This window comes from Motacilla alba, chromosome 1 (genome assembly GCF_015832195.1).
Source record: "Motacilla alba alba isolate MOTALB_02 chromosome 1, Motacilla_alba_V1.0_pri, whole genome shotgun sequence".
NCBI lineage: Eukaryota > Metazoa > Chordata > Aves > Passeriformes > Motacillidae > Motacilla > Motacilla alba.
The window spans coordinates 60,623,545-60,647,734 of record NC_052016.1 but is presented as its reverse complement, the minus strand read 5'-3'; the positions used below and the strand labels follow the sequence as shown (position 1 = coordinate 60,647,734).

Genomic DNA, 24,190 nt, shown 5'->3' with positions numbered 1-24,190 from the left:
AACTTTCAAACCCATCTTTTCCTCCCCTTTTTCATTAATGGGCATCTTTTATCCTGTCTTAAGCAACAGCAACCAGACTAATTAGTTTAATGAGTACAACAAATGGTTTTATTGACAAAAAAGAACCCTTTGAAATATACATTACATTCACAGAGGATTAAATTACACCCTATTATCCATTTTCCATAAAATAAAGATTACTTTGATAAATCACAACTAATGTTATCTTTGGCTGATAAGAACTCAGTACTTATTTGTGTGGCTTCTATAAATAGTGTGTTCTGATTTTTTTTTCCTCCCTAAAATAGTCAATGATACAGTCTGCCAGGCATTTTCCTGCAATTTTACAATGCCACATCTGTGAACCAAGCAGCAAGTGAAAGCTTCATTGTCTGAATATGAAACATGCAACAGTCTCTTTCTTTTCTGCCAGTTCCTCTGCAGTAATCTATCAAACACCTTTCAGCCATATCTTGTTCCATCAAGGTTTCCTTATTACTAAAGCAAGGTAGTCAAAACAATCTCCTTTTGTTAAGAGCAAAGCCTTTGTGGTTCATCTTTCCCTTGTACACAAAGTCAGTGTGACAACTGTAGCATGAGGCAGTCGTACCCTCATTCAGGCCTTAATGCACAAAAGATATGTACAGTAATGTACAAAAGTGTGCATTTTCAGGTGAAAACGGCTCCTCTGTCCTTTGCCTTTCCTTAGCTTTGCTCCAGGGGATTCTGCAGATTGCTGGAGATCTACTGGCACCATCTCCGGGTGGATAAACAGTTGGTGGAGGATCAAGCCAGGAGCAATGTCCTGGGTTTACTTCAGACTGCATTAGCACTACACAAAATGCCTCTTTACTAAAGGATGGAGATAGTTAGGATATAGGAAAAGGACCTTTGTGTGCCAAGAGGCTCACCCACCTTTTGAGCATTTGGTAACAACGTACACCAGGCACGGACATCCCCACTGGATCACAGCTTGGCTGCCTCGATGGGCAACCAACAGCTTAGCACAGCACAGCAGCACATGAACACCTTTAAAAACTTCCAAGGAGTTTGATTCTGAAAAACTGAAGCCAATTTCCTACTGTGTACTGGACCACCAGAGAGATCTGCCCTGCCACATGAATGGCATTGCCTCTCCTACCCCTCAGGACAAATATCCAAGTTCCAATTATATTAATTTCCCATTTTTTGAAATTCTTTCAAGAAACACATTTGCTCTGAGTTCAACTAATGCTTTGTATGTACTGGCTGACTCAAAGCATCTCATTTTACTCTAAATATTCAAGGGTTAGAATTTGTAGCAGTTGCTGGATTGGCTTGAAATAAAGTTTGCAAAGTTTTTAAGACTGGTGAGGAAGAGATGCAGCAGTTCTGGAAATCTTTAACAAGTAAATTCAATATGTGAGTTGAATATACAATTTTTGAAAATCCTCTGAACTTCTCAAACGTAGTATCAATTTAACATCCATTTGCAGCATCTAACCTTAGCCAGGCCGTTTTGGATGGGTGTTCTCATCAGATGCAAATGTCTCTTTTCCCACATTTTCCCTCAGAAGCAGGTGGCAGTGGATTTCAAATAAACCCACACCCATGTCTGTGTTCCTTTCTGGAGGGTGTGTTTTGTTCATGGAAATATGTCTAACCTCTTTGTTTAATTTTCAAAATTTTATAAGTGTCACACCCCCTGGGTTGCCCACAAAGTGATTCAGCAAGCCAAGCAAAGGGATCAAAGGACAGTTACTTTTTTTTAAACAAATGGAAAAGTTTAGCAGTTCTGAAAGTATTTTCCCTCAACACATATTTCAAAACATTAATAAAAATAATTACAGCTGAGTCTAACAGACAAAATGCAGGGCTAGAGTCATAAATTTTAGAGAACAGGGAGGAGCAGTCTGAAATGCTGCAAAACAAATAGATTATCACCTTCCCAAACCTCTCCAAACTTCTCTTTCCTGTAATAGAAAATAAAAAATCACCATGGCTGGGCTGCTGCTTGCTTGCTGTAATTAAAACAACTTTAATACTGTATTTCCTCAGTGGTGTGCACATTTATAAAGCAGGAAGGAGGAAATTGTACATGTAAGAGTGAACACACAGGAATTGCCACCAGTACAGACAAATCACCTTGGGTCCAACCCAAGCCCTACTCTTTATCTTGATGCTCACTGGATACTCTGCGGGTGATAAAGTCCTGGGAACCTGATTCTGTTTCAGGGACTCATGTATTGGAATCAAAGATAAGGTCCTGATGTAGCAAATGGAGGAAGATCCAGACCTTGGAGGTCTCAGAGACCCCTTATGTATGTGCCACAGGGCCACACTCCTCCTTGCTCATTCCATCTCCTGCCTCCCATATTTTGTGCTGATTTATGCACAGCTGCGGAACTCAAGAGAGAAGAAACAGACCTGCCCCATCTCATACTACACAACAGTCAGAGGGCTGGGTGCTTGCCAGGAAGATGGGATATGTTGATTCCAAACTCCTTTGGCCCAAAACCCAGCTCTCCCACTTCCCAGGAAAGTGCTCTTTGTACCAGACAACACATCTGTTCTCAGAACGGGGCTGTCAGGGTGTCACATGCAGCGAGTGCTGCCTGCTGTGGGCAGTGTGCAAACCCTTCTCCTCTCCCACCTTCCCCAGTCATGGCCCAGTACAGAGCAGAGTTGCTCTCTCCAGGAAAAGCCGTGTCCCTCCAGGAAAAATGATAAGGACCAACAGCAGATGGGCTGACTGACTCAGCCCAGCCACAGGAGCATCTCTTCAGGCATGGGATGCTCAAGTCAAAGCTACAGTAACTGGTCTGAAAACAGGGCAGGTACCAACACCCAGAGTGATTTCATTTACTGCAATGCTTATGGGTCCTCTAGCTGATCACGGGACTGCAGCTTCAAGGTTCCTAGTGTGGAAATCCTAGGAATTTGTAAAATAAAAAGGTCAGAAATGCCAAGATGGAAAAGGCAGATCATAATCTAATCACATTTTCCTTCCTACTCATAAGAAGGCAAGCAAGAGAAAGTAAAAACATGGAAGACAGAGTCAGTAAGTCAAATATTTTTATTTATGTCTTTCTTATTTGTGACCATTTGTCATTAACTTTAATTGCACAGACCAAAATTAGTGATTGACTTTAATTTTCCTAAACTACAACTTTAAAGCTTTTGCATTTTTGCCAAGAGAAGACAAAATAATGAGTAAGTCTCTACATGGAATCAAAGATAGGAAGCAACTTGTTACTAATCCTCATGCAGGCTACTGATTATTGGAGACTGAGAGCGTTATTTCAGGATAAAGTTCACTCTTATGAGTATGCTCATCTCAAGCTAATTTATAGTCCTTTCACAACCAATGTAATTTTCATATATTAGATAATAATTACAGGCATATTAAGCAATATTAACATTATTAAACAACAGTGAACAGCCACCTGAAGGTATAATATGGCAATGCAAAATCTCAGTAATATAAGAGACTTACCTGGTAATTTTCCATTAGAGCTTTTCTAAGCTTCTGGAATTTTTTTTTTCTTACAGGTCTAGAGATTTTGAACAGAATAAATCTAACATTCTTATTTACAGAAAGATTTATGCCTGGCCCAAGAACTCCAGGGACGCTTACACTTTCTATACCAACAAATTACTCCCATTTGGAAAAGGAGCTATTGCTTTATTGTGGTATTACCACAGAAGCTGCTTTCTGAGCGCACTGAATGCATTTTGTGCGATGAGTCTTCCAAGAGGCTAAAATGTATTGCTGCTGCTCTTTATGTTTTGCTCTTTTGCAAGCATACACTCAGCTGCAGACTTGGCTGCCACTAAGTATGTATTTTATATGTGAACTATTACTACTAATAAAAGTAAAATAAGTTATTCAATATGAATGACTGTTCCTCTCCCCCTTGATGTACATAAAATAAGCCACATATAATGTGAGACTAAACTCAGGCGACTGCAATAACTCTGTGGCACTCCTACAGTAACAAAGAGAAGAAAAAGTGAAATGCTTCCAACAAAACAGTTTGCTTCAATTATACTTTGAAAACAAATGAACAAAAAAACCTAGTCACAAATCCATTTTACTAACTTTTTGTTTCCAGAAGGTTTCTCTTTAACAATACTTTCCTAAAAAATAACTATGTCTAAGGAATTTGCAGATAATTATCACAAGAACCAAAGGAGAACAAATATCCTGCTTACTTATTTTCCTCTTTTCCTGGAAGCAGAAGTCGTCTAAATCATAACTCTGTAATATCAGAGCTTCTACACAGGGAAGCTTCAGCTTGCACCAAAGGAGGAAACAAAAGCTTCACTTATGGCTTTCTATGCATCAGGTTGGGACATCTACCCACTCCAGCTCTCCCAGATAAATCCCAAGTCATGTACACCTTGAAAATCTCGTGGTGGATTATGAACTGAGTAAATACTTGTACTAGAGCAGATGGACTTTTTCTGTATATAAAAACAAACAAAACAAAAATCATGTACATGTGAGGGAGGAATGGCCATACTGCTGTGCAAACCACTTTCCTAACCTACACTGTTACTGGTCCCAGCCTTAGGAGATCAGCATGTTTCAACTGATACAACAATTCTTACTGAAAACAATTGCACTAAACCAAAATCCTTCCAGTAAAACAGAATTATAAAAATAATTTAAAGCATTAACTTCCAAGTTATATACAAGCATGTAGTTCAAACATTTCTTTTCCTGACAGAAAACACCAGATAATATATTGCAAAAAAACCACACAAATTTTGCCTCAAAGATTTTATCAACAGGATTTGCAAAAGAGCATCAAGTACTCTAAAATGATTTATGAGCTGCAAAGTGACACATGAGTCATTCAAAGTGTATCAGTTGTATTAAAATTTCAGTTATCGGTGTTTACTGACGGCAGGCTGAGAAAAAGAGTGAGAGAACAGACAATAGAGCAAATAAAAATATTTGTGAAGTCATAACAGACACTGCTTAAACCTGTAGTTGAAAGGATTATGTACAGCAAGGAAAAAAGCTTTTCTCCTTTTTCAAAGAGACTGCACATTGTCAAGGTCCACTTCCATCAGAGAAATACATTAAAATAATTTTCAATCTATATTCTGTTTTCTGGCCTATTGAAAGTATTCAAAGACACAGGAAAGACTAGACTTCTGCCAAGCAGATTAAAGAAAATGCATTCCTACATATTTTAACTATACACTTTCACATCCAAATTCAAAGCAGAAAAATAATTCAATGCAAATACTCAAGAAATACAGAATTATGGATTCTGATTAATCTGGGGGATGCAAGGCTATGAAAGGAGTGCCTGAACTTGATGAGGAGATCTGTGTAGGATGGTTTCTGGATCCTTGTATTCATTTGAAGGATCCATCACAGCTGCATATAACTCACTGTAAGCTCGGCAGACGAGTTCTGTTGACTGTTTTATTATCTGCTCTCTAAAAACCAAAACAAATAACATAATTTGCAATTTGCAGGGAATGTCACTGTACCACAGATAAGGAATTAAAGATATACATTAAAAATAAACATTAAAAATTTTAAAAAAGAGGGCTCCTTCTCTCATTGTATTATACACAGATAAACTCACCTATATGACTTGATAAACAAGACAGGAGCTTCTTTATTTCTACAGTCAAGCAAAAGCTAATAGAAGGATTTAATTTTTAATCAGTTTCCCACCTGCACTCACCCATATCTTTTAAAAGACTGCTAAACTTAGTGATGTATCTTCTACCTCCGGTGTTTGTAAATACACACTTTTTTCATCTACTAGCAAATATGTTCTATTTGCTTTATCTTGATAGCAAGATGCATTATGATTCCATAATCAGACAAAAACTAGTGATAGTGGTCATAGATTTAAAACACAACCTTTTACCAACAATGCTATGAAGTCTGTATCCTATTATTTTTTTTCTGGAGATAAACGAGTAACAATGCAGAGACTGAATGCTAAATTTAACTGGAAAGTTTAATATTTTTTAAAGACAACCTAATAATTTTATTTTACACTGTCCATTGAATCAGTTTACTGTAATCATCATAGTGATGGTGCTCATAGTAGCAGATGAATTTTTATCTATTAGGAACAGCAGTTGCAACTATTTTACAGCCAAACCCATGCAACGGGAACTCCAGCAGAAGATGAAGAAACCAAGGTAACCACAGATTCAGCCCTGCTGTCATATGCAGCAGAGAAACAAAGACAACAAAACTGCATCCACTAAAACCAGGGATGAATTCACAGACTGTTGGGAATTGACAAGTTAAAGAAATTTCAAAGATCAAGTACAAAAATCTTAGTCTTCACAGGAAACATTAAGGAACACAAGCTATGAGAAAGCAGAGCAGAAGACCAAACCTGCATTTTATTCTGACACACATTATCCACTTTTTTTATATACAGCATCAACTGCCAGTACTACTAGGTCATTAGAATACCTGAAAAATAGAGTGTCCTTATAATAGCAAATTTAAAGACACTATTATAAGGGAAATATATTCAGGGTGTTCAGGTAAGAAAACTGTCTCTGACCTCAGCTTGGGATCACTAAGGTACTGTAACATGACAATCTTTTATGAAAGCATTGCACACTGAATTTGTGTAGAACTAATGCACCAAATGAAAAAATAAAAAAGTTCGTTAAAATATTCAGAGAACAGAACAGAATCACATGTGTTGTTCAATCAAATAATGTCAGTGTCATTAATCAGTACATTAGGATTTCAGTTGCCATAACAACGTGATACATTTATTACTAACACAAATGGCAGCACTTGCTAAAAATAGTAATTCCAGCATTCAGTTTCTGTGATCCAACACGAATAAAAAGAGCGTTTCAAGACCAACAACCATATGAATACATAGCTTAAGTCTTTTTAAATGAGTGAAGGAATTTGTAAGACAAGAGCGTGCCCTGGTAATGTTGGAAGGAATGTTCTTCACAGTTACAAAGCTTAAATGATATTGCCCATGAGTATATAATACACTGGTCCCTCATCAAAGCATGTGGTCTGATTCTGAGAACCAAGCCCTCATAGATTACAGATCTCCATTATCTGATTTCAGGAAAAACGTCTTCAAAATTGAAAATTTCAACTACTATAGCGAGGGATTAAAATTATAGCACTGGTTAAATGCTTTGCTTGAATTTTGAGCAAATTCAGAATTTTCAAGGCTTATTTACTATCAAAAATATTGACTATCAACACTGATTCTACAAGCATCTCTGGAAATGGGTATTTTAATTACAGAAGGATTGCTTGTGTTCAAAGCAGTTGTTTGAAGGCTAATGGGCTGATTTATTTTGTTTTCATTCTGAGCAGAACTTGACCTATAGCACTGATTATAGCAGGTAAATAAATTTCTGCATGTCAGCTGAGTCGAAGCAGCTATAGCAGTCACCCTCACACAAGAGTCTTCCCTCTTACCTCTCAACTGTCCACTGCTGCAAGATTATATGAATTCAGCTTAACATGTGCTGAGAGGTTTAAAAAGCTTATCAATGGGATAAGGCTAAAAGTGCCTACATAATCAGTTTATCTTGGTTCCTCTGACAGAGAATTGATTAAGTTCAAGTAATATCACCATGCCAGAGTCATTATATAGAGTCTACCTCTTAAAATTGCCTCTGTGTAAACAATGAGAAGTTGAGGCTTTCAAAATACATTTACTGTCATTACTATTTTTAAATAGACCTACATTCAAGAAAACATATCAAGAGCTAAAATACAGGTTTAATGCCCTGACTCTAAGAAGCAGAAGTTGTGATGTTTCAATGACATTACTGGTCAAGCTACCCTGTTTGATCTGTACAGAGAGTAGAGCTCTCCCACAACAGGGTCAGCTCTGCCAGCTGAGCTGTGGGAGTGGTAAATTTGGTAAAGACACCCAATGCCAGCTGAGAAACACCAGCATTCCCTGTGGCCATGGTGTGACACTGAAGTCTTTGGATGAGGAGAACCTGAGCAATGCAGCAGGACAACCTGGCAGCTGGACTAGCTGATCATTGTAGGTCCCTTCCAAACAAACTGTTCTATTCAATTCCCAACAATAATTATTTTACCCTTGACACATCATTTTTTAATTGCAGGATGCTGTAATACAACCCCACTGAGGACAAGCATTAGTAATGAAACTCCAAATACTGTTGCATTATGTAAAATGTGATGTACTTGTCTCAGTTTCTGGTATATTCGGTTACCTGCATTCTTCACAAAGTGTGAAAAATAATGTCAAGGAAAGTTTTTGATCAGTGCAACACAGAATTCTCTGAGTTTAAGTACTACAGAAAGTCTTCATGTGGTTCACATTTAATTGGAAAGAAATTCGTGGCACTTTCCCTAGCCTTAGGGTTCAGTTATATTCAAAAAACAAGGTAAGAGATAAATAATAAAGTTCTTACTTCCATAGTTCAAAGAAGAAATCTCTAAAAAATATACATTAGGTGAAAAGTAAAATAATCTCAGCAAAATATTCCGTGAGACAGAATGCCAATATCCTACAGCAGAAGACAACAAAGGTGAAAATTCTAGAAGTGACAAAGCAGTGGGGATAAAAGAAAACTTGGAGAATTATATATTTCACCTGTCTTAGGAAAGCATGCAAAATAGTTCTAAACCAATTTACAACTAAGTTGACAAAAAACTGCTGACACAGCAGAATATGTTCAAAATGTAATTCATCTTGATGGTGTCTCTTAAATCAAAGGTAACTACTTCAGAAAGTTACAGAATTAGATACCCCTCACTGCTTGTTCAAAAAGAGGAGAGTCAGAACACAACTGAATTGTGACCTGAAGGACAATGCAAATATCATCACCGCTGATGACTTGAATTCTCATCATGATTCACTAAAACCTAATCAAATTCATCTTTGTGATTGTGATCATTATTCAGGCATAACAGAAATTCAGAGGCAAGGTACTTACTTCACAGTGGCACTCAGAAGGAAATTCAGCTGGGACATTAATAAACTATCTGGAGCAGACAGATAGCGATCAAACTGAGCCTGCGAGAAGAGAATATGGGATCAACATATTAACACCTACCTATTACACAAAAATAGGTAGAACCACAATTTCTGAAAACGTCACTGATTACATTAAGAGACATAACTTAATTGTCCAAAACAAATTACTGACTTCAGTACTTCTGCCACCAAAATTTTGTTTCTTACTCTAAGGCATATTAGGGGAGGACAAGTAATGAGAATCCAGCTTCCATAATTATCCATCTAAGCTTCCTATGCAGCTGGTGCAGGTACTTACACATCACTCAAGATCACACTGAGTCTATTCGATGCAGAGGGAATACAAGACAGCTTTAGAGTTATCTACTATCTATTCTGTCCAAATTAGATGTGTTGCTTGATTCTTTTGGCATGTTTCTTTTTACTTTTTGGCAGGGAGTCACTGCTTATGCTGGGAAAAATAAAGAGCAAATCCTTCACTTCAGGCTTCTTGAACTGCTTCTAAGCCTACTTCTCTTTCTCACAGAATACAGTGATAAGAAAAGCAGTGCTTTGATTCTAAGAAAAAACATTACTCCCGTCTTCAACAGTCAATCAGAAAAATTGTGGCTGTCCCATTCCTGGCAGTGTTCATGGCCAGGCTGGATGGTGTTTTGAGTAACCTGGTCTAGTGGAAAGTAATCCTGGCCCATGGCAGGAAGGTTGGAAGAAGATGGTCCTTAAGGTCTGTTCCAACCCAAACCATACTGTGACTGTGTGGTCAAATGGGTAACTACCGATAAGATGAAAATAGGTCGTCAGACAGGTGAGAATACAAGGAATACTGAACACATATTACACTAAGAAGCATTTTAATTAGGTAGTGAGAGGAAAAATTCTTTTCATGAATGTCATCAAATATTGAACAGATTATCCAAAATACCTGTATAATCTCCACCCTTGGAATTACTCACTAAGACAAGGCCCTAAGTATGTTTATCTAATGATAGCAACCTTCCTGTTCATTCATTCACTGAATGACTATTCTCAAGCTGGTAAATCCCAAAATCCCTATTAATACATCATTTAAAACATAGACAAAAATGAGGAATGAAGTCACAGTTCTTACGAATTAATTTTTTGGGATTTTCTGTCCTTATTTGGAAAGCAAGGGAGCTTTTGCTGAGAGGGGTATGAACTTACCAAGCACCATGTTTGCAAGCATGTATGAACAACTTAAAAGGCTGGAACATGGAAAACTTTCAAGCGTAAATGGGTGGCAGTGAATCTGCCTGCAAGTACTCCCCCTGGTTTAAATTCTGAAAAGCCAACCGATTAGGCTGATAGATGGGATTTATGTGGGTTTGATTTCAGCATACTTGGTTCCATTCTAGTTAAAGTGTGTTCACAGACGATGTTAACTAATGAAAAAAATAAAACAGCTGGATTCTTCTCTTAACTATTCAAGGTAAATTATTATGTACCACTACAGATAACAATGTTACTTATGCCTAATTTAAAGAGAAGGTCCCCAAGCTGCAGCCTTTAAATTTGTTGTTAGTCTACAAGACCATGATAAATAAAAGATATTTTAAATGCAAAATTCCTAAGTTTTAATAAGAATGCATGCTGATCTGAGTAAACCACTGAGTGCTCTGTGCCAGAGCGCTGTTCATCCAACCAACTCGGGAATTGCTGGTTTAAATCCTGAACAGAAAAAATGGGTTAAACTATCATAATTGGTATGCATTCAACATACAAGTTTTTTAAAAAACCTTTAAAAAATCTCCTTTGTTTCCATAGGTGTGTACATTCACTGCTGCATGAGCAGGCCTTTACTGCTAAACTTTTAGAATAAAGCTAAACTTGGCTAAGCAAGAAGAGTGAGAGATTATACATTATTGCCTACTGAACTGTGGCATTGCTATCTCTATGCAAAATAGTCTTCACACACTCTACGAAAAAATATCAGCTGATAATTTGCTTTAAAATATATTGTAGCTTTCAACTAAAAAAAAAACATAACTGTGACATATACCCAGAATCTAACTTCTGAGTAAAGCTGAACTATTTGCATAAAATCAAAGCCTTAGGACTAAGATTATAAATGATAGCAGAACCTATATTTCAAAGCATAGAGGCAAAAAAAGGAATGTTGGTGATTAAAACTAATTAAGAGCTAAGTATTTGCTTTTAGCAATTTAAGATGACTCATGGGACAGCATTCTTCTAAGTAAAGATCTGCTTCTCAAGGCTAAGAAAATAATATTCTACTACTACCTCTTCAGAAATAATTTGTGTATTTATTACTTCAAGTGGTCAAATTACTACAAATGAAGAAAGTATTTATTCCCAGACATGCAATTCATCTATTCTTAAAGAGTAGGACTGATTAGATGAAGATCTTCTACTACAGATGAATATCTCTAATCACATAATCAACAGCATTCTTTACCATGTCAGAGCCATCACCACCATAACATGAAAGTTATAAATGCTTACCATTGCAACCTTAAGGGATACGGAATCCATACTTGACAAATTTGAAAGAGGACCCTAAGAATCCATAAGCAAACAAGAGGATAAAAAAAGGTCATACTAGCATATAGAAGAAGATAAATAACAAAGTCTACAATTGGTTCAGTAGTTACTTTTTATTTGATCCTGCTACAGGATCTTAAATGTTTGGAAACTATTACCATTTCAGTACTGAAATGCTGTTAACAGCTCATTCACATTCTACCATTCCCTTAAATTAAAAGCTGAGAATATGGAATTCTTAATATGTCCTTTCGAAACCTTTTCTTCCTTCTTCACCATTAAATAAAGCCAAAAATAGCCTTCCAAGCCTTCCACAAGGTCTAGAATTAAAACTGAACTGCAAACTGGCTACATCCCCTTGGTAATCTGGACTTAAGAGACAACAGCTTTGCTCTATCTATCTGTTTCTGGACCATGAAGAATTCAGACCTGCTTCCCCGTAAACCTGTGCTGGTATGGCAGTACAATGCACAAATGCTGCTTAACCCCCTAGCAAATTCTGCAACATCACCATCTCTGCAACCAGGCAGCTGTACAGATAGAAATGAAAATTGCTACATCCCATTAACAACCTGCCCTAGTCAACTTGAAATCGGTTTTAAAACAGGAGCTAGGCTTGTGAATAGAAAACCACGTTGAGTTATTAATCAGATTATTTACACATTTATTTATTCATCTTTATACATAAAAATCTGTTGAGTTTAGGCACTTTATGCAAAATTATTAGCTGAAGAAACAACATAAAGCTTTCCAAGAGAGTTCTGCTTTCTCCAGAAAATGGTACTTTTTAATTCTACAAAAGATCACAAAAGGACACAAGCACAGCTGAAGGGAAGAAGGGCTGTATTAACACCTACCACACTGCAACTGTGCTTCACAAGAAAGGGAGAGCGTGAGCTCTGAATTCCAGTTTTCAGCTCCTCTAAGAAATCTCAAGTTTTTACTTCGAGAATCTCACTGTCTTGGTACTAGAATAGCTACAGCAACAAACAAGGGCGAAAGAAGAAACTATTTCAAACTACTACTAAACTCATCTGCCAGTTTTCCACAGAAGAAAAAAAGCAGCAATTCCCAAATGCATGTAGCTATCTATGGACTCCATGTGTGGTGCTACAGGAAGCAATGAAATAGCTGAATGCAGCTTACATACACAACAAGTCTACCATGTCCTAGGTGCCATGGGAGTGCTGTTATTCAGATGCAGAGTGTACAAGGCAGTTGCACACCAACACTGCTAGGCCTCCTGAACACAGAGTAAAAAAGCTGTAGCTGCAAGGTGCCTGCATCTGATAGTCCTGGTCCCATGTGAAAAACCAACATTACTGAACCTTTGCTTTCAGAGGAAGGTCAATTTGCAAAAACATTTGTACCAAAATTCTACTGGTTGGCAAGTGTGTGGTACCCCCTCAACACATAAATTCTGTAAGCTCACCTGCTCTGGTTTGTGCTGCTGCAGAGCGTTATAAATGTAACTCAGACCAGCTCTTGTTAGCACGTAGGAAGCTTGCTCATTTATGAGTGTATCTAAATGAGCTTCAATCTGAAATGTTAAGCATAAGGTATTTATAAAGAGTATGCGAGAATATTAAATGTAACAAGTTCTGGGGTTAAAATGTCTAGAAACACAAATATGAAGAAAAAATCACAAATAAGGAGAGTGATCAACAAACAAGGAAATACTAAAAATACATACAACATAATTATTTTATCCATTTACATCTTTCATATTACAAGCAACCAATAATAAAAATGCAGAGAATACTTTCATGTCTGACTAATAAAAGAACCTATTTTTTTGTATTTGGAAATACAACACCACCAAAAAATTAAGATTGTAGCCTTGATCATAAAAATTCCTATATAATTTTATTTTGCTGTAATTCTTTGAAAATACTGATAAAAACCATTCCACTCTTATTGAAAATACTAACAATAACATGGCAGTTTCACAGTAAACAAGAGACAGCCTTTCCTAAGGAAAATAAAACTGAAACTAATCATACTCAGAATTGATTTTAAATTCAATACTGATAAACATGTATGTGAAAAAAAGTCAACTGAAGGAACAATGGACAATAAAATGACAGTTATCCACTTTGTTTTAATTATCTTCATATGAAAAACTTTGTAAGAGTATTTTACATTCTCATTATAAGCTTTACTTTGCAGGAAAACCTAATGCCTAAATCCAGTCACAGCAGCAGCAATCATTTTTCAGTTTGAGCAGTCTCAGAAAGACATTTGGGTATATATACGTTATTACTTCATTTTTACAGATAAGTACCACACAAACTTTTCTTCCAATTCTAAAGAAAAGAAAAAAATTATAATATATTAAAGTCTAGTAAAATGCAAGACTCTTTTGTCAGATACTTAAAGAGTTCATCTTTTTACTTTCTAAAATTGTTTGGAAGAATACACTTTCCTTTTTAAATCAGAAGGGAAATCTTAATATTTCATTTTGTAGTTTTTAACTGTCTTAGTGGGTTCTTTTTCTATGAAAAATGTTTCTCCTATTAAATATGCGATTCTTACTCCACTTGAAAAACCTACTTATGTATAATCTTTAAGATTTTTTTCAGTCTGTTCCTGTATTTGAAAAATGCTTGAAGAAAGTAAATGGTATTAAATGTGTAAGCTTCAGCTCTACTGCTTTTCTGAAGAATAAATCAATTGCAACATTTACTGTGAAAGGAACTCTGATAAAAGAAATTAGAAATACACAGCCAGTTTGGTGAGGTTGTCTGTTTGCTTGTTTCAGAGCTAAAATATGATAGAAATTCTGATTAGGATTAGAAAGTGAAAAATGGCTCTGAGCCAATCCTTGCTGATCCCTTCAAATAAGCATTTGTGACTTTTTTCAAGCCCCCCAGCTCCAAAGGCTCCATATACTGAGATAAATTGATGACATATTAATGTAGCAAAATATAAATGGGCAGTGACCAAGTTTTTGTAAGTCAACAGTTTCTAAATTTTTACTTCCATTTCAAAATTGTACCACGTATGAACTGCTATCCTACGATGTGAGGGGAAACCAAACAAATGAGAAAAGAGAGGCAGAAAGCAGGACTGAAGCAGTAACTTCAGCTACACAATATACTAGTACAAAATAGATGATGATCTAACAGTAGATGATGTACTAACTGTATGATGGAATACAGTCAGCCATTTGGCTGAGATTTCAATTTCCATTTGCTTCTTCTCATACATAGTTTGCAGATAAATATTAGAATCATTATGATAATGAAAATGTTCACTGGTCTGTGTTTATCTGCAACTAAACCAAACAAACCCAAATCTTGTAATAATTTTTTTGTCTGTTTAAAATGAAAGATGCTATCTGCTCATGGTCTCTGATAAGAAGCCCTCTTATCCCATTTCCCTGATTTTGATAATGTTGGCTTTGGGTTGATTTTAAGATAAATATGTTCACAGCACAACTTACAGTGTGCAAAAATCAGTAATAAATTCATTTTCTTTTGGGGGTGCTAAAACTTACCTGAAACTGCAACATTTCTAGACGTTTGTCAGTGAATTCAAAGAGAGCCAGAGTAGTCTTCATCATGTAAAGTGAATTTACCATGTATGTTGCCATATCCGCTGTGCCCAAATTACTAGCAGACATAGTACACATCTGTAACAATGGATCTAGCACACAAGACAGAACCTAAAATAGCAAACACACAGAAAAGAGAGAGGGGAGGGAGGAAATCATGTCACACGAGGCTTCTAACCTCATTCTGTCTCTTATCACATATTTATTCCCCAAAGCAGAATAAAGAGGAATGAGAGTTTCCAACTGTGAAAGCAGTTTTCTACTGGATTTGTCAGCAGGTGATCACCTACCACAGTGATGGGGAAAGTATAAAAACCTGACAAGAACAGATTCCAGCCTAGCAGGAGGACGAATAACCCAGATTAGATAATTGGTAATTGTGCAATCTTGAGGGTGTATTTACTTAATGGAGTAGTAATTGGATAACTGAATTTAGATACTGTGTTAAGAGTAGCACTCCATACTCAACTGTAATTATCCATATTGTTAGTCACCCTGTTATGCACATTACAAACTCTGGTTTGACAGAGAGCTCCACAATGGGACCAGACAAAAAGATTAATGCTCCATCTACCTTTGTGCACTGAAGCTAACTTACATATTCTTTTTTTGCCCCCTCCCTCCTCTTCACACACACAAAGCAGTCAAACATTCTTGTACCTGCACAAAGTCAGCCTGACGGGCATCCAGTGGAATAACAGATGAGTCATGAGATGCCAGAACCTCCCGTAGCAAGTTAAGTGTCTGATTTAGAGCAGAGCTTGGGCCAAGATCAGGAGGTGGGAGCTCAACCTGAAGAACAAGATTATCTGTTTGTGGGGACTTTTATTAATCTCATTTATAGCAAATACCATCCAGTCTGTCAGCACAAATGCAATGAGCTAAAAACAAAATTACATATAGGCATACAGAGAAGAACTTTAATTTGACACTGGACAAATCTAGCACATTTCAGACAATAACTGCCTGCAACTTTGAGCATAATCATCTAATTCAGTGCCAAACAAGCAACACTCAATTTCTCATCTCATTCAGACCATGCCTACTTTACCATTTGGACTGGTTTTGGCAGTGAAAAAAGAAACATTTACGAGATTAGGTGCCAAAGAGTATCCACCTTGTTGGCATCACTGAGTTCACTTTGAGCAGGACGCCCCGCAAACACTTCAGAATCTAGTGTAGGCAGAGCTCTGGGGGAGATGAGAGCCATTCTGCAGCATGTGCAACACTGCACAGCTCCTGTGATGCTGAGTATGAGAGCTGCAGTCACAAATGTAACAGTCTCAATCCCCAGCAAGCTCATACCCTGGCTACTGCCAGTACACAAATGAACCGCACATAAGCTAACTCAAGTACACCTACATGAACTGCAAAGAGACTACACAAACTGAAATTCAGGCTTATGCAAAGGTAAGAAGCAGGTAATGCAGATGCTTTAAAAAATAAAGTAGGAAAGTTTGTGTGTAATAGAGAAAAAAATATACTTTCCAAGCCAAATTATGAAAATTAGACCCCCTCAAATGGACTGAAACTCCACCCTATTTTTAACCCAGGCTCATATACTTTAGCCCTTTCTTTGAAACAGTCAAATAGTCATTAAACACTTAACAAAACATTTGCAGAAAATCTAGCACCTCTTTTTCTTGACACACATTTCTTAGGTTCTACTCCAAACATAGCTGCACCTTTTTGTCTCCAATGCTGCCTCAAACTGGCTTCCTGCTGCCTCCAAACCGTTACTATCACCTCATTTCCTTCTGCCAACAATCCACTTCCCACCTTCCTCTGTTCTGCCCATGCAAGATGTTGCTGGATCATGTGAGAGTAAGGAGACCCTCAGCAATACAGAGTAAGTTAAGACTTAAAGGCACAATCTCTCCAGAAGGAGGTAGGGAGAAATTTTGATGGGACTGGCCCATGTGAATCAGTCAGGGGTATCTGGCCACAGCAGAGCAATGCAGCATGCACTTCTGCAGTGCTCTTAAGACTCCAGCTCTAAAGAAAAGGCAGCAACTTTGGATGGCTCCAAGTCATGGGCAACATGTTCCATACCTTCCCAAATGAGAAATACTGATGAATGGCATAGTAATATGGATGCTTGAATCTAAAAGTTAAGAAATCCAAGGGGCAGAGACTGATGGCCAAAGAAACCAAGGAGAGCACAGCAAACATCTTTAGAGTAGAACATTACAGAGCCTTCTGGAAATGAATCAATACCTGATGAACATGCCAGCAAAGAAAGAAAAAAAAACCATCTCTCTTTGAAACCAGGCCAAACTTTCACACTTTGTGCTCTGAAACATTTGAGATAACATACATGTCCCAACACTGTTACCACTGACAGATTTAACAAAAACTTTTTTCATCCTTCTGAATATAAAATGTTCCTCTATTCTCACTTTCCAAAAGAGAGTATACTGAACTCAAAGGACTAATGGAAAACTAAAATCTAATAGGTTCAGAGAACAGTTGTTCAGCCCAAGCAGTCTTGAAAGCATGAAACAAACATTCTAGCAATAAAGTAACAGTAATTCAAAAAAAGGCACTTACTCAGTGCTGATCAGCAGTAAAGTTTACTGAAATTTACAGCACAGAATGCCTTTCTTTTTCTTTCTTCTTGTTATTATTAGGGCTATTTATTGTGTCCTGAACACACCATTCTCAGACTTTAAGTGGACTGTGTTCAGCGATATTTTGGCATACTTGGAGACTAGAGTTTGATGGATTTTTCACTTCCAACACACTCATAGATCCTGGCAATTATAATTTCAGGCTGCCTCGCACAGAATTTTTGTCTCCTGAGGTAGCTAGTGCTCAGAAGCTCTTAAAGTAGCTTCATCTTTCACTTGGTTGTTCCTTTACAGTCCACTGTCTTCTAGGTAAGAGCAAGGAACAACAAAATGAAAGAAGAAAATATAGCAAGGAAAAAGATTTATATCACTAGAGTTTATTTGGGTTACCCTGAAATTCCTGACTACTGCAATAGAGACAATATTATCAGTAAGTGGAAAGAGAATCAAGGTAGTGCTATATTAATTTTGAAAATTCTAACTTTTGACAGATGAATACAAAGTGAGGGTTTTTCTTTTTCAAAATCAAAAAAGAAAATTTAAAAACAGACACTTCAAATTTATACAGGAACCTACGGACTCCAACTCATGAGCACTAATCATTATTCTAAAAAAAAAAAAAAGAATTGATGCCCTGAATGCTTTACATGCACTAAGAGATCATTATAATTTATCCTATTTCCAGAAAAATAGGTTTCAAATACATGCTGAGTTCTACTTTTGAAGTACCTCTTTCAGATGCAAGCTAGACAGTAGCTAACTAAAACATGATTAGGGAAGTTCTGCAGCAGTGAGTTCAACTGCATTAAAATATACTCTAACACAGTATTAAGTCTCTAATTTGTTTTGACTATCAGTTCAGTCATACAGAAATTATGCCAAACAGCTCCTCAGGCTTTAAAAAAACCCAATAAATTGTCCATTTTAAAAATCCAATTCACAAAACTGAAATGGATTCTGAAATGGGTACTAAAAGTTGTACATAACCTTTAGTACAAAAATTTCTATCTTCTTTTCTGCATATTAATCAGTGGGGAACAGATACTAAGCCAGTAATCTTCCTCCAAACATAGAGCAGGTTTCTCTGTCTATGAGAGCAAGTAGCTCAAAGGATGTCTTACAGAATTTACAAACAGCAAAGAAAAATACAGAAAAAAGAAAAGGCAGCATCAACAACCAAGACATGTGCATGTTTGTTTAATGTCTCCCTTTCTCATTTACAGGAAAGGTTACATTTTAAAAAAGGGCAAATTTTTTTTGAAAATACTGCACAGTCAATCAGAACTTTATACACTGCAGTACTTTAACATTAGCAAGTTAACAGTTACAACGCTCATGAAGGGAATGGAATACCTCCCACACAAGGAGAGGCTGCGTTCTGCCTGGAGAAGAGAAGGCTCAGGGGAGATGTTATAAGTGTGCATAAACATATGAAGTGAGGGATGAAGATGGAGCCAGACGCTTCTCAGTGGTGTCCAGTAACACCTCAAGAGGCAATGGGCACAGATTAAGACACAGGAAAACAATTTTTTACTGTTAGGTTAGTCATGCACTGGAGACAGCTGCACAGTCAGGTTTTGGAGTATATCCTTTGTGATATTAAAACTTCAGCTAGAGCAAGTCCTGGGCAACCTGTTCTAGCTGACACTCTGTGTCATGAGCAAGATGGCTGGACGAGATGGTTTCTAGTTTCCTGCTGAACTCATCCATTATTTAATTCTGTGATACTACTACCAAATAAAACAAAATGATAATTTAAAACACAGAACTCCACAGAGAAAGCCCTACTTACAAGTCTCAAATGGAAGGTTAGTGGCTTTTATAAGAGCCTAATCAGCTTTAAATACAGGCTTTTAAAAAACCCCACTGGCTGGATCCAAAGTACTACAGGGGGAACCTTGTAAAAATGTTATTAATTTTTCATGCTGTCAGTTAATACTGAGCAGCATCAACTGCAGAGTCCATTCTCCTCAGCTGAGACAATATTCACCAGCACTCCAAGAAACCTGAGTGCGTGTCTTATCAGAGAAACTGTTTTAAGATTTTCTGGTCCTATTAGGATCCTACAGAGGTCAACAAAGTAGAATGCCTAATGGCATGCTTTTCTTTTCAGCTATCAAGCTGGTCTTGGAAGAAAAGATAACTAGGTTTTGCTTTGTTCTCATGGATCCATTTAAAAGCACAATAGCATTCAGAACACAACAATAATAATCAGTCTTATTCAATCTGCCCCACATCTCATTTCCCAGAAACCTAATAGGTTTCATTCTGGCAGGAATCAAATTATGAAGGACAAGTTTACAATTATTCCCATGCAATGTTTTAATCTCTCTCTCACTGACAAACTTAAAAGATAATGCAATCACAGCATTTAATTAGCATACATCTACTCTAAAAAGAAACGCATTAAGGAATAATAATCCCAAAACTTAATTTGGGATACTCTACTAATAGTCTTCTAACAGCTCAGACAGCAGATGACTGGAGTTTGGCACAATCTTCATTAGTGCCCTTATGATAATTCTCATTCCATTTTATTAAATGTTCGCAATTATTCTTTCCTTTAATAATTGTTCTGGAACACTAGTGAAACCAGAGGAAGGACATGTGGGCTTGAAAATTCCCACTCTTCTAATTTAACAGGTGGTTCAATAAAACATGCTGACATCAGTTGGTCTAACACACTTGTTAAAATGCCTCACCAATGGATTCATGATATTAAATAACTCCCATACTGAGGGGACTGAAAGAGCAGTCCATCCACTCCAGTCCATTAGGTACTTTGAACTTTACTTCCAGTTTCATTGGAACAGTTTCTGTCATTCTGACAATGATTTTCATTCACTATTTTCTACTGGATTTATAATCATCTGTAAAGTGGCCATCTGTAATGGGCTGTTCTTAGAACCATACAACGAGTAACACAAGCAGAATCCTAAATTCCTATATATTTGTTTTATAAGCACAGAGTGAAAAGAAACACGGAAAAGGATATATAAGGATGTAAACGATAATTCTGATCCACTTTACTAGCACTGTTAGTAAACCCATGGCTGGGTCCAAAAAAACTAAAAAGCAACAAATACAGACACAATATTTTTCAGCATATGACACCAATACTGGCAAAAAAACCATTCTAGTTCAACCAAGAACCAGAAGAAATCAATTGCTACCAACTAGAAAGTACTGGCAAGAATGCCCAACACTGGCTCTGAAAGGTAAGAGCCACTAAGGCAAAGGAGAGACAGCATCTCCAGTGAGCTGATGCACCAAACCTTCAGTGATATAGGAGGTGGCTGGTGATGCACAGCTTCTGTAGGATGTCTACTCTACAATGAGCTCTACAGCAGCCTGAGAATCTCAAAGTGGTGAATGGCATTTTAAACCCTAAAAAAAAAGTGACTTTGCAACAACTGCTTCCAAGCTTCATGATGGGTTTCACGAAATGTCGGAATGAAAGAGACTCCCTTGGGTTCTTTGATAGCAATGGACCTGCTTTCCAGCAGTCTGCTGAATATTTCTGTTACCTGGAACAGAGCTACCTGAGAAGCTGGAATAAGAACACCATAAAAAAGCTTTCTCAGAACAAACAGTTTGAAGTTGAGAGCTGCTGAGTATTTTATTTTCAGATTCCAACCAGGATGCTTGAGATTTTCTTATGTAATGAAAAAAAGTTCACAGCAAAGTGCTTCTGGGCAAACCAGTAAGTATTCTGAAGTAACCAGGGATTTCCCTCTATCATTTACACTGATGGCTTGACAACCTAGAGAGAGAATCCTGATCTAAGACTGCTTAAAAGCTTCCATACACCTCCACACTAGTGACACTCCTTATGTAATACGGGACTCTTCTCAAAAATAGATGTGAAGAGGAAGCTATTTTCTTGTCCTAGAAAGAACAGCCTGAAGTCTCAGTTTCCCACTGTGCTTTAGAAATTAAATCCCAGGCAGACTGAAGACAATGCTCAACTCAGGATAATCAATAATCTAGGGAATTAAATTGTCTGTGGCGATGAGGACATCCAATTACCATCCTGTCATTTGTCTGCATCCTAAGGCTGGGATCTTGAGGAGTTAGCATATTTAATGAAACCTGCTTTGTCTAAAAAATGTTCCAAACTAGCTATACTTCAGTGAAAGATTTGCTTAAATCATATTCTGGTCTATCAACTACTAGATACAATGCAGATATTAGAAAAGAGAATTATTAACAACAATAGATGACACTGAGGAAATACTATTGCTAAAATTGTCTACTTGACAGGCCATTCACTGCTTTCCAATAATCTAAACAGAAGAGGCACTTAAACTTACAGAAATAGAAGTATTTTTACTTCACAACATCCCAGTTGCATTTTAATGTATTTCCAAAATTATTCAAATTGTCTTAAGGATCATATTTAAATAGAAGTACTGGAAAATTGTTATTCTTTGAAACAGGCTTATCAATGCCGTAAGATGCATAATCTAAATTGAAGTAAGAAACCACAATTTCCAGACTGTTCAAGTGAAAAATAATTTACTAATTTTCCCAGTGAATATTCTATAGCTGCACAACATGAACAGCAATGAAGCTTTGTATCTGCCTATGTAAGCACAAAAGGTCTATCTTCCAGGGGTTTAATCTTCTCTGAAAATACAAAAAAAGTCTGGAAGCAATTGCACTGCATTCATAGCTGGCAAAAAGCTGGAAAAAGGCTGGGATGTGAAGAAAATCCTACTAATACATGTACACAATTTTGGTCTGAACACGCATTTAAAAAAGCATGGTAAAAGCAACCTTCAGTTTCCTCAAAATGTAAAGGCATTGTGACATTCACTACTAAATTTACAAAGACAAATGAAAAGGCATTAAGACCTGCTTATCTGTACACTAACACACAAAAAACTAAGTAACAAGAGAATTAAATTTATGATATAAGAAACACTTTTATCACATGGAAACTAATGTTTCTTTAAGTGTAATCAGCCTATAAATTTTGTATTTTCTATGAAGGAAAACTAATTTCAGTCATGAAGAGATACGGCATCATTCTATCAATTCAGTAATCCACTCACAAAGGGTAATAATATAAGGTGCTACAGAGGTCTATCAAAAACTCAGTTACAAGAACTACACATTAAAACAGGAAGATTTCTTCTCAGACATAGAGTTAGCTCACATTTAACTCCTGAAGAAGATTATTAGATAATTGTGGAAGCCTTTGTTACCCATATATCTAACAGTCCTCTAAATCTCTTTAAGCTTTTGACCTCAATTATATTGTGAGGAAAGATCTTCATAGGGCACAGAGGCAATGTAATATTGTAGACATTTCAGATTTAATTTATAAATGTGTTTCTGAGAAAGAGCAATATTATGATCTTTTCCCATTACATGGTAGGCTTGGTATGCCATTCATTACTTGTAATAAAACACCACTGAAGGTGGCAGGGCAATCACTGCCTTCATTTAAGGCCAGTAAAAGCAAATTTGACTACTTTATAAAAAAATAACAGCATCTAGAACCAGTTACATCCAGACTGAGGGATGAGGGAAGGGGAACTAAGAGGGCAAAGAGGAATACACAACCATCCCATAGTGACAACAGAAAGAACACACACTATGGACTAGGGGATCATAATTCCTTTATCATCCTTCTGAATTCTACACATTTCCAAACTGAAAACAGTGTATCACTCAAAACAAAACCTCACAGACTGTGAGTTATGTGAGTAGGAAAATTATGCTGGACCTTAATTAAGTATAGATGTAATACTCAACAGGATAAATAAATAAAAAAGAGATGAATAAAGAGATGTTTTCAAGCCAAGAATTTGGCTTAAGCCAAGAATTTTCCTTAAGCACTTTGTAAGCAAAGAGCAGGCATACCTTTTTGCTATGGTCCATCACTGATTTCTTTTCATATAAGGAAAATTTACACAATTTTATTCTAGCTTACATATTAGGAAACAAAATGTTTTTTGGCAAATTCATGTTGTCTTTGTCCATTGCATGTTTTAGGAACAGCTTTAGCTGATCCTTGAAGAAGCATTAATAGCAAAGGAACTATTATAGATATGATCCTGCATTCAAACGGATATACCCGACAGCAACAATGCATTAAGAGGACTTTAGCAGTATGGACTGTGGTGGTAGCAGCTAAGGAGTAACCCAATGAACAAATGAAACCACTGAAAGGGGTCACTGGGGTATCTGGGAGAGAAGAGGAGGAACAACTGCTTCTTTGAGAAAGTCATTCCCCAGCTCCTGCAGAAAGACAGGAAATTAGGACCAGACAGACTGTGCTGATTAAGAAAACTCATTTGGAACCACAGAACAATACTGACAAAACTCAGAAAACCAGACTGAGTGGCCAGCAAATTACAAGTCTGCACAAAGAATAGTTTCTGGAAAATGAAGTATTTTTTTCCATTTTTTGTAGGTTAAATAATTTAGAAATGCAATTACAAATGTTACAGCAACGTTCATGTGGTAAAACTACTTTTATAAAAGACAGAAAAGCCCAGATTTTGTTTTTAATTACCTGATCATTTTGGGATATACCTTGCAACTTCAAAAAAGGAATGATG

At 36.8% G+C, this 24,190-nt stretch overlaps 1 protein-coding gene across 2 annotated transcripts in view; it reads right to left on the bottom strand.

Annotated features, from left to right (window-relative positions):
* Nucleotides 1-3,037: 3,037 nt before the first annotated feature.
* The window catches only part of COG6 (component of oligomeric golgi complex 6), a 55,345-nt gene continuing 34,192 nt past the window's right edge, over nt 3,038-24,190 (bottom strand). Inside the window, exons 14-19 of one of the 2 annotated variants that reach the window (XM_038132548.1) lie at nt 15,709-15,840; nt 14,992-15,159; nt 12,925-13,032; nt 11,454-11,507; nt 8,932-9,011; nt 3,038-5,436 (exon numbers count right to left, since the gene is read on the bottom strand). In XM_038132548.1, coding sequence (XP_037988476.1) covers nt 5,289-5,436; nt 8,932-9,011; nt 11,454-11,507; nt 12,925-13,032; nt 14,992-15,159; nt 15,709-15,840 — 690 coding nt within the window. In that variant the 3' untranslated portion in view covers nt 3,038-5,288. The remainder of the gene's footprint in view (nt 5,437-8,931; nt 9,012-11,453; nt 11,508-12,924; nt 13,033-14,991; nt 15,160-15,708; nt 15,841-24,190) is intronic. The other variant, XM_038132554.1, reaches the window with a different exon arrangement.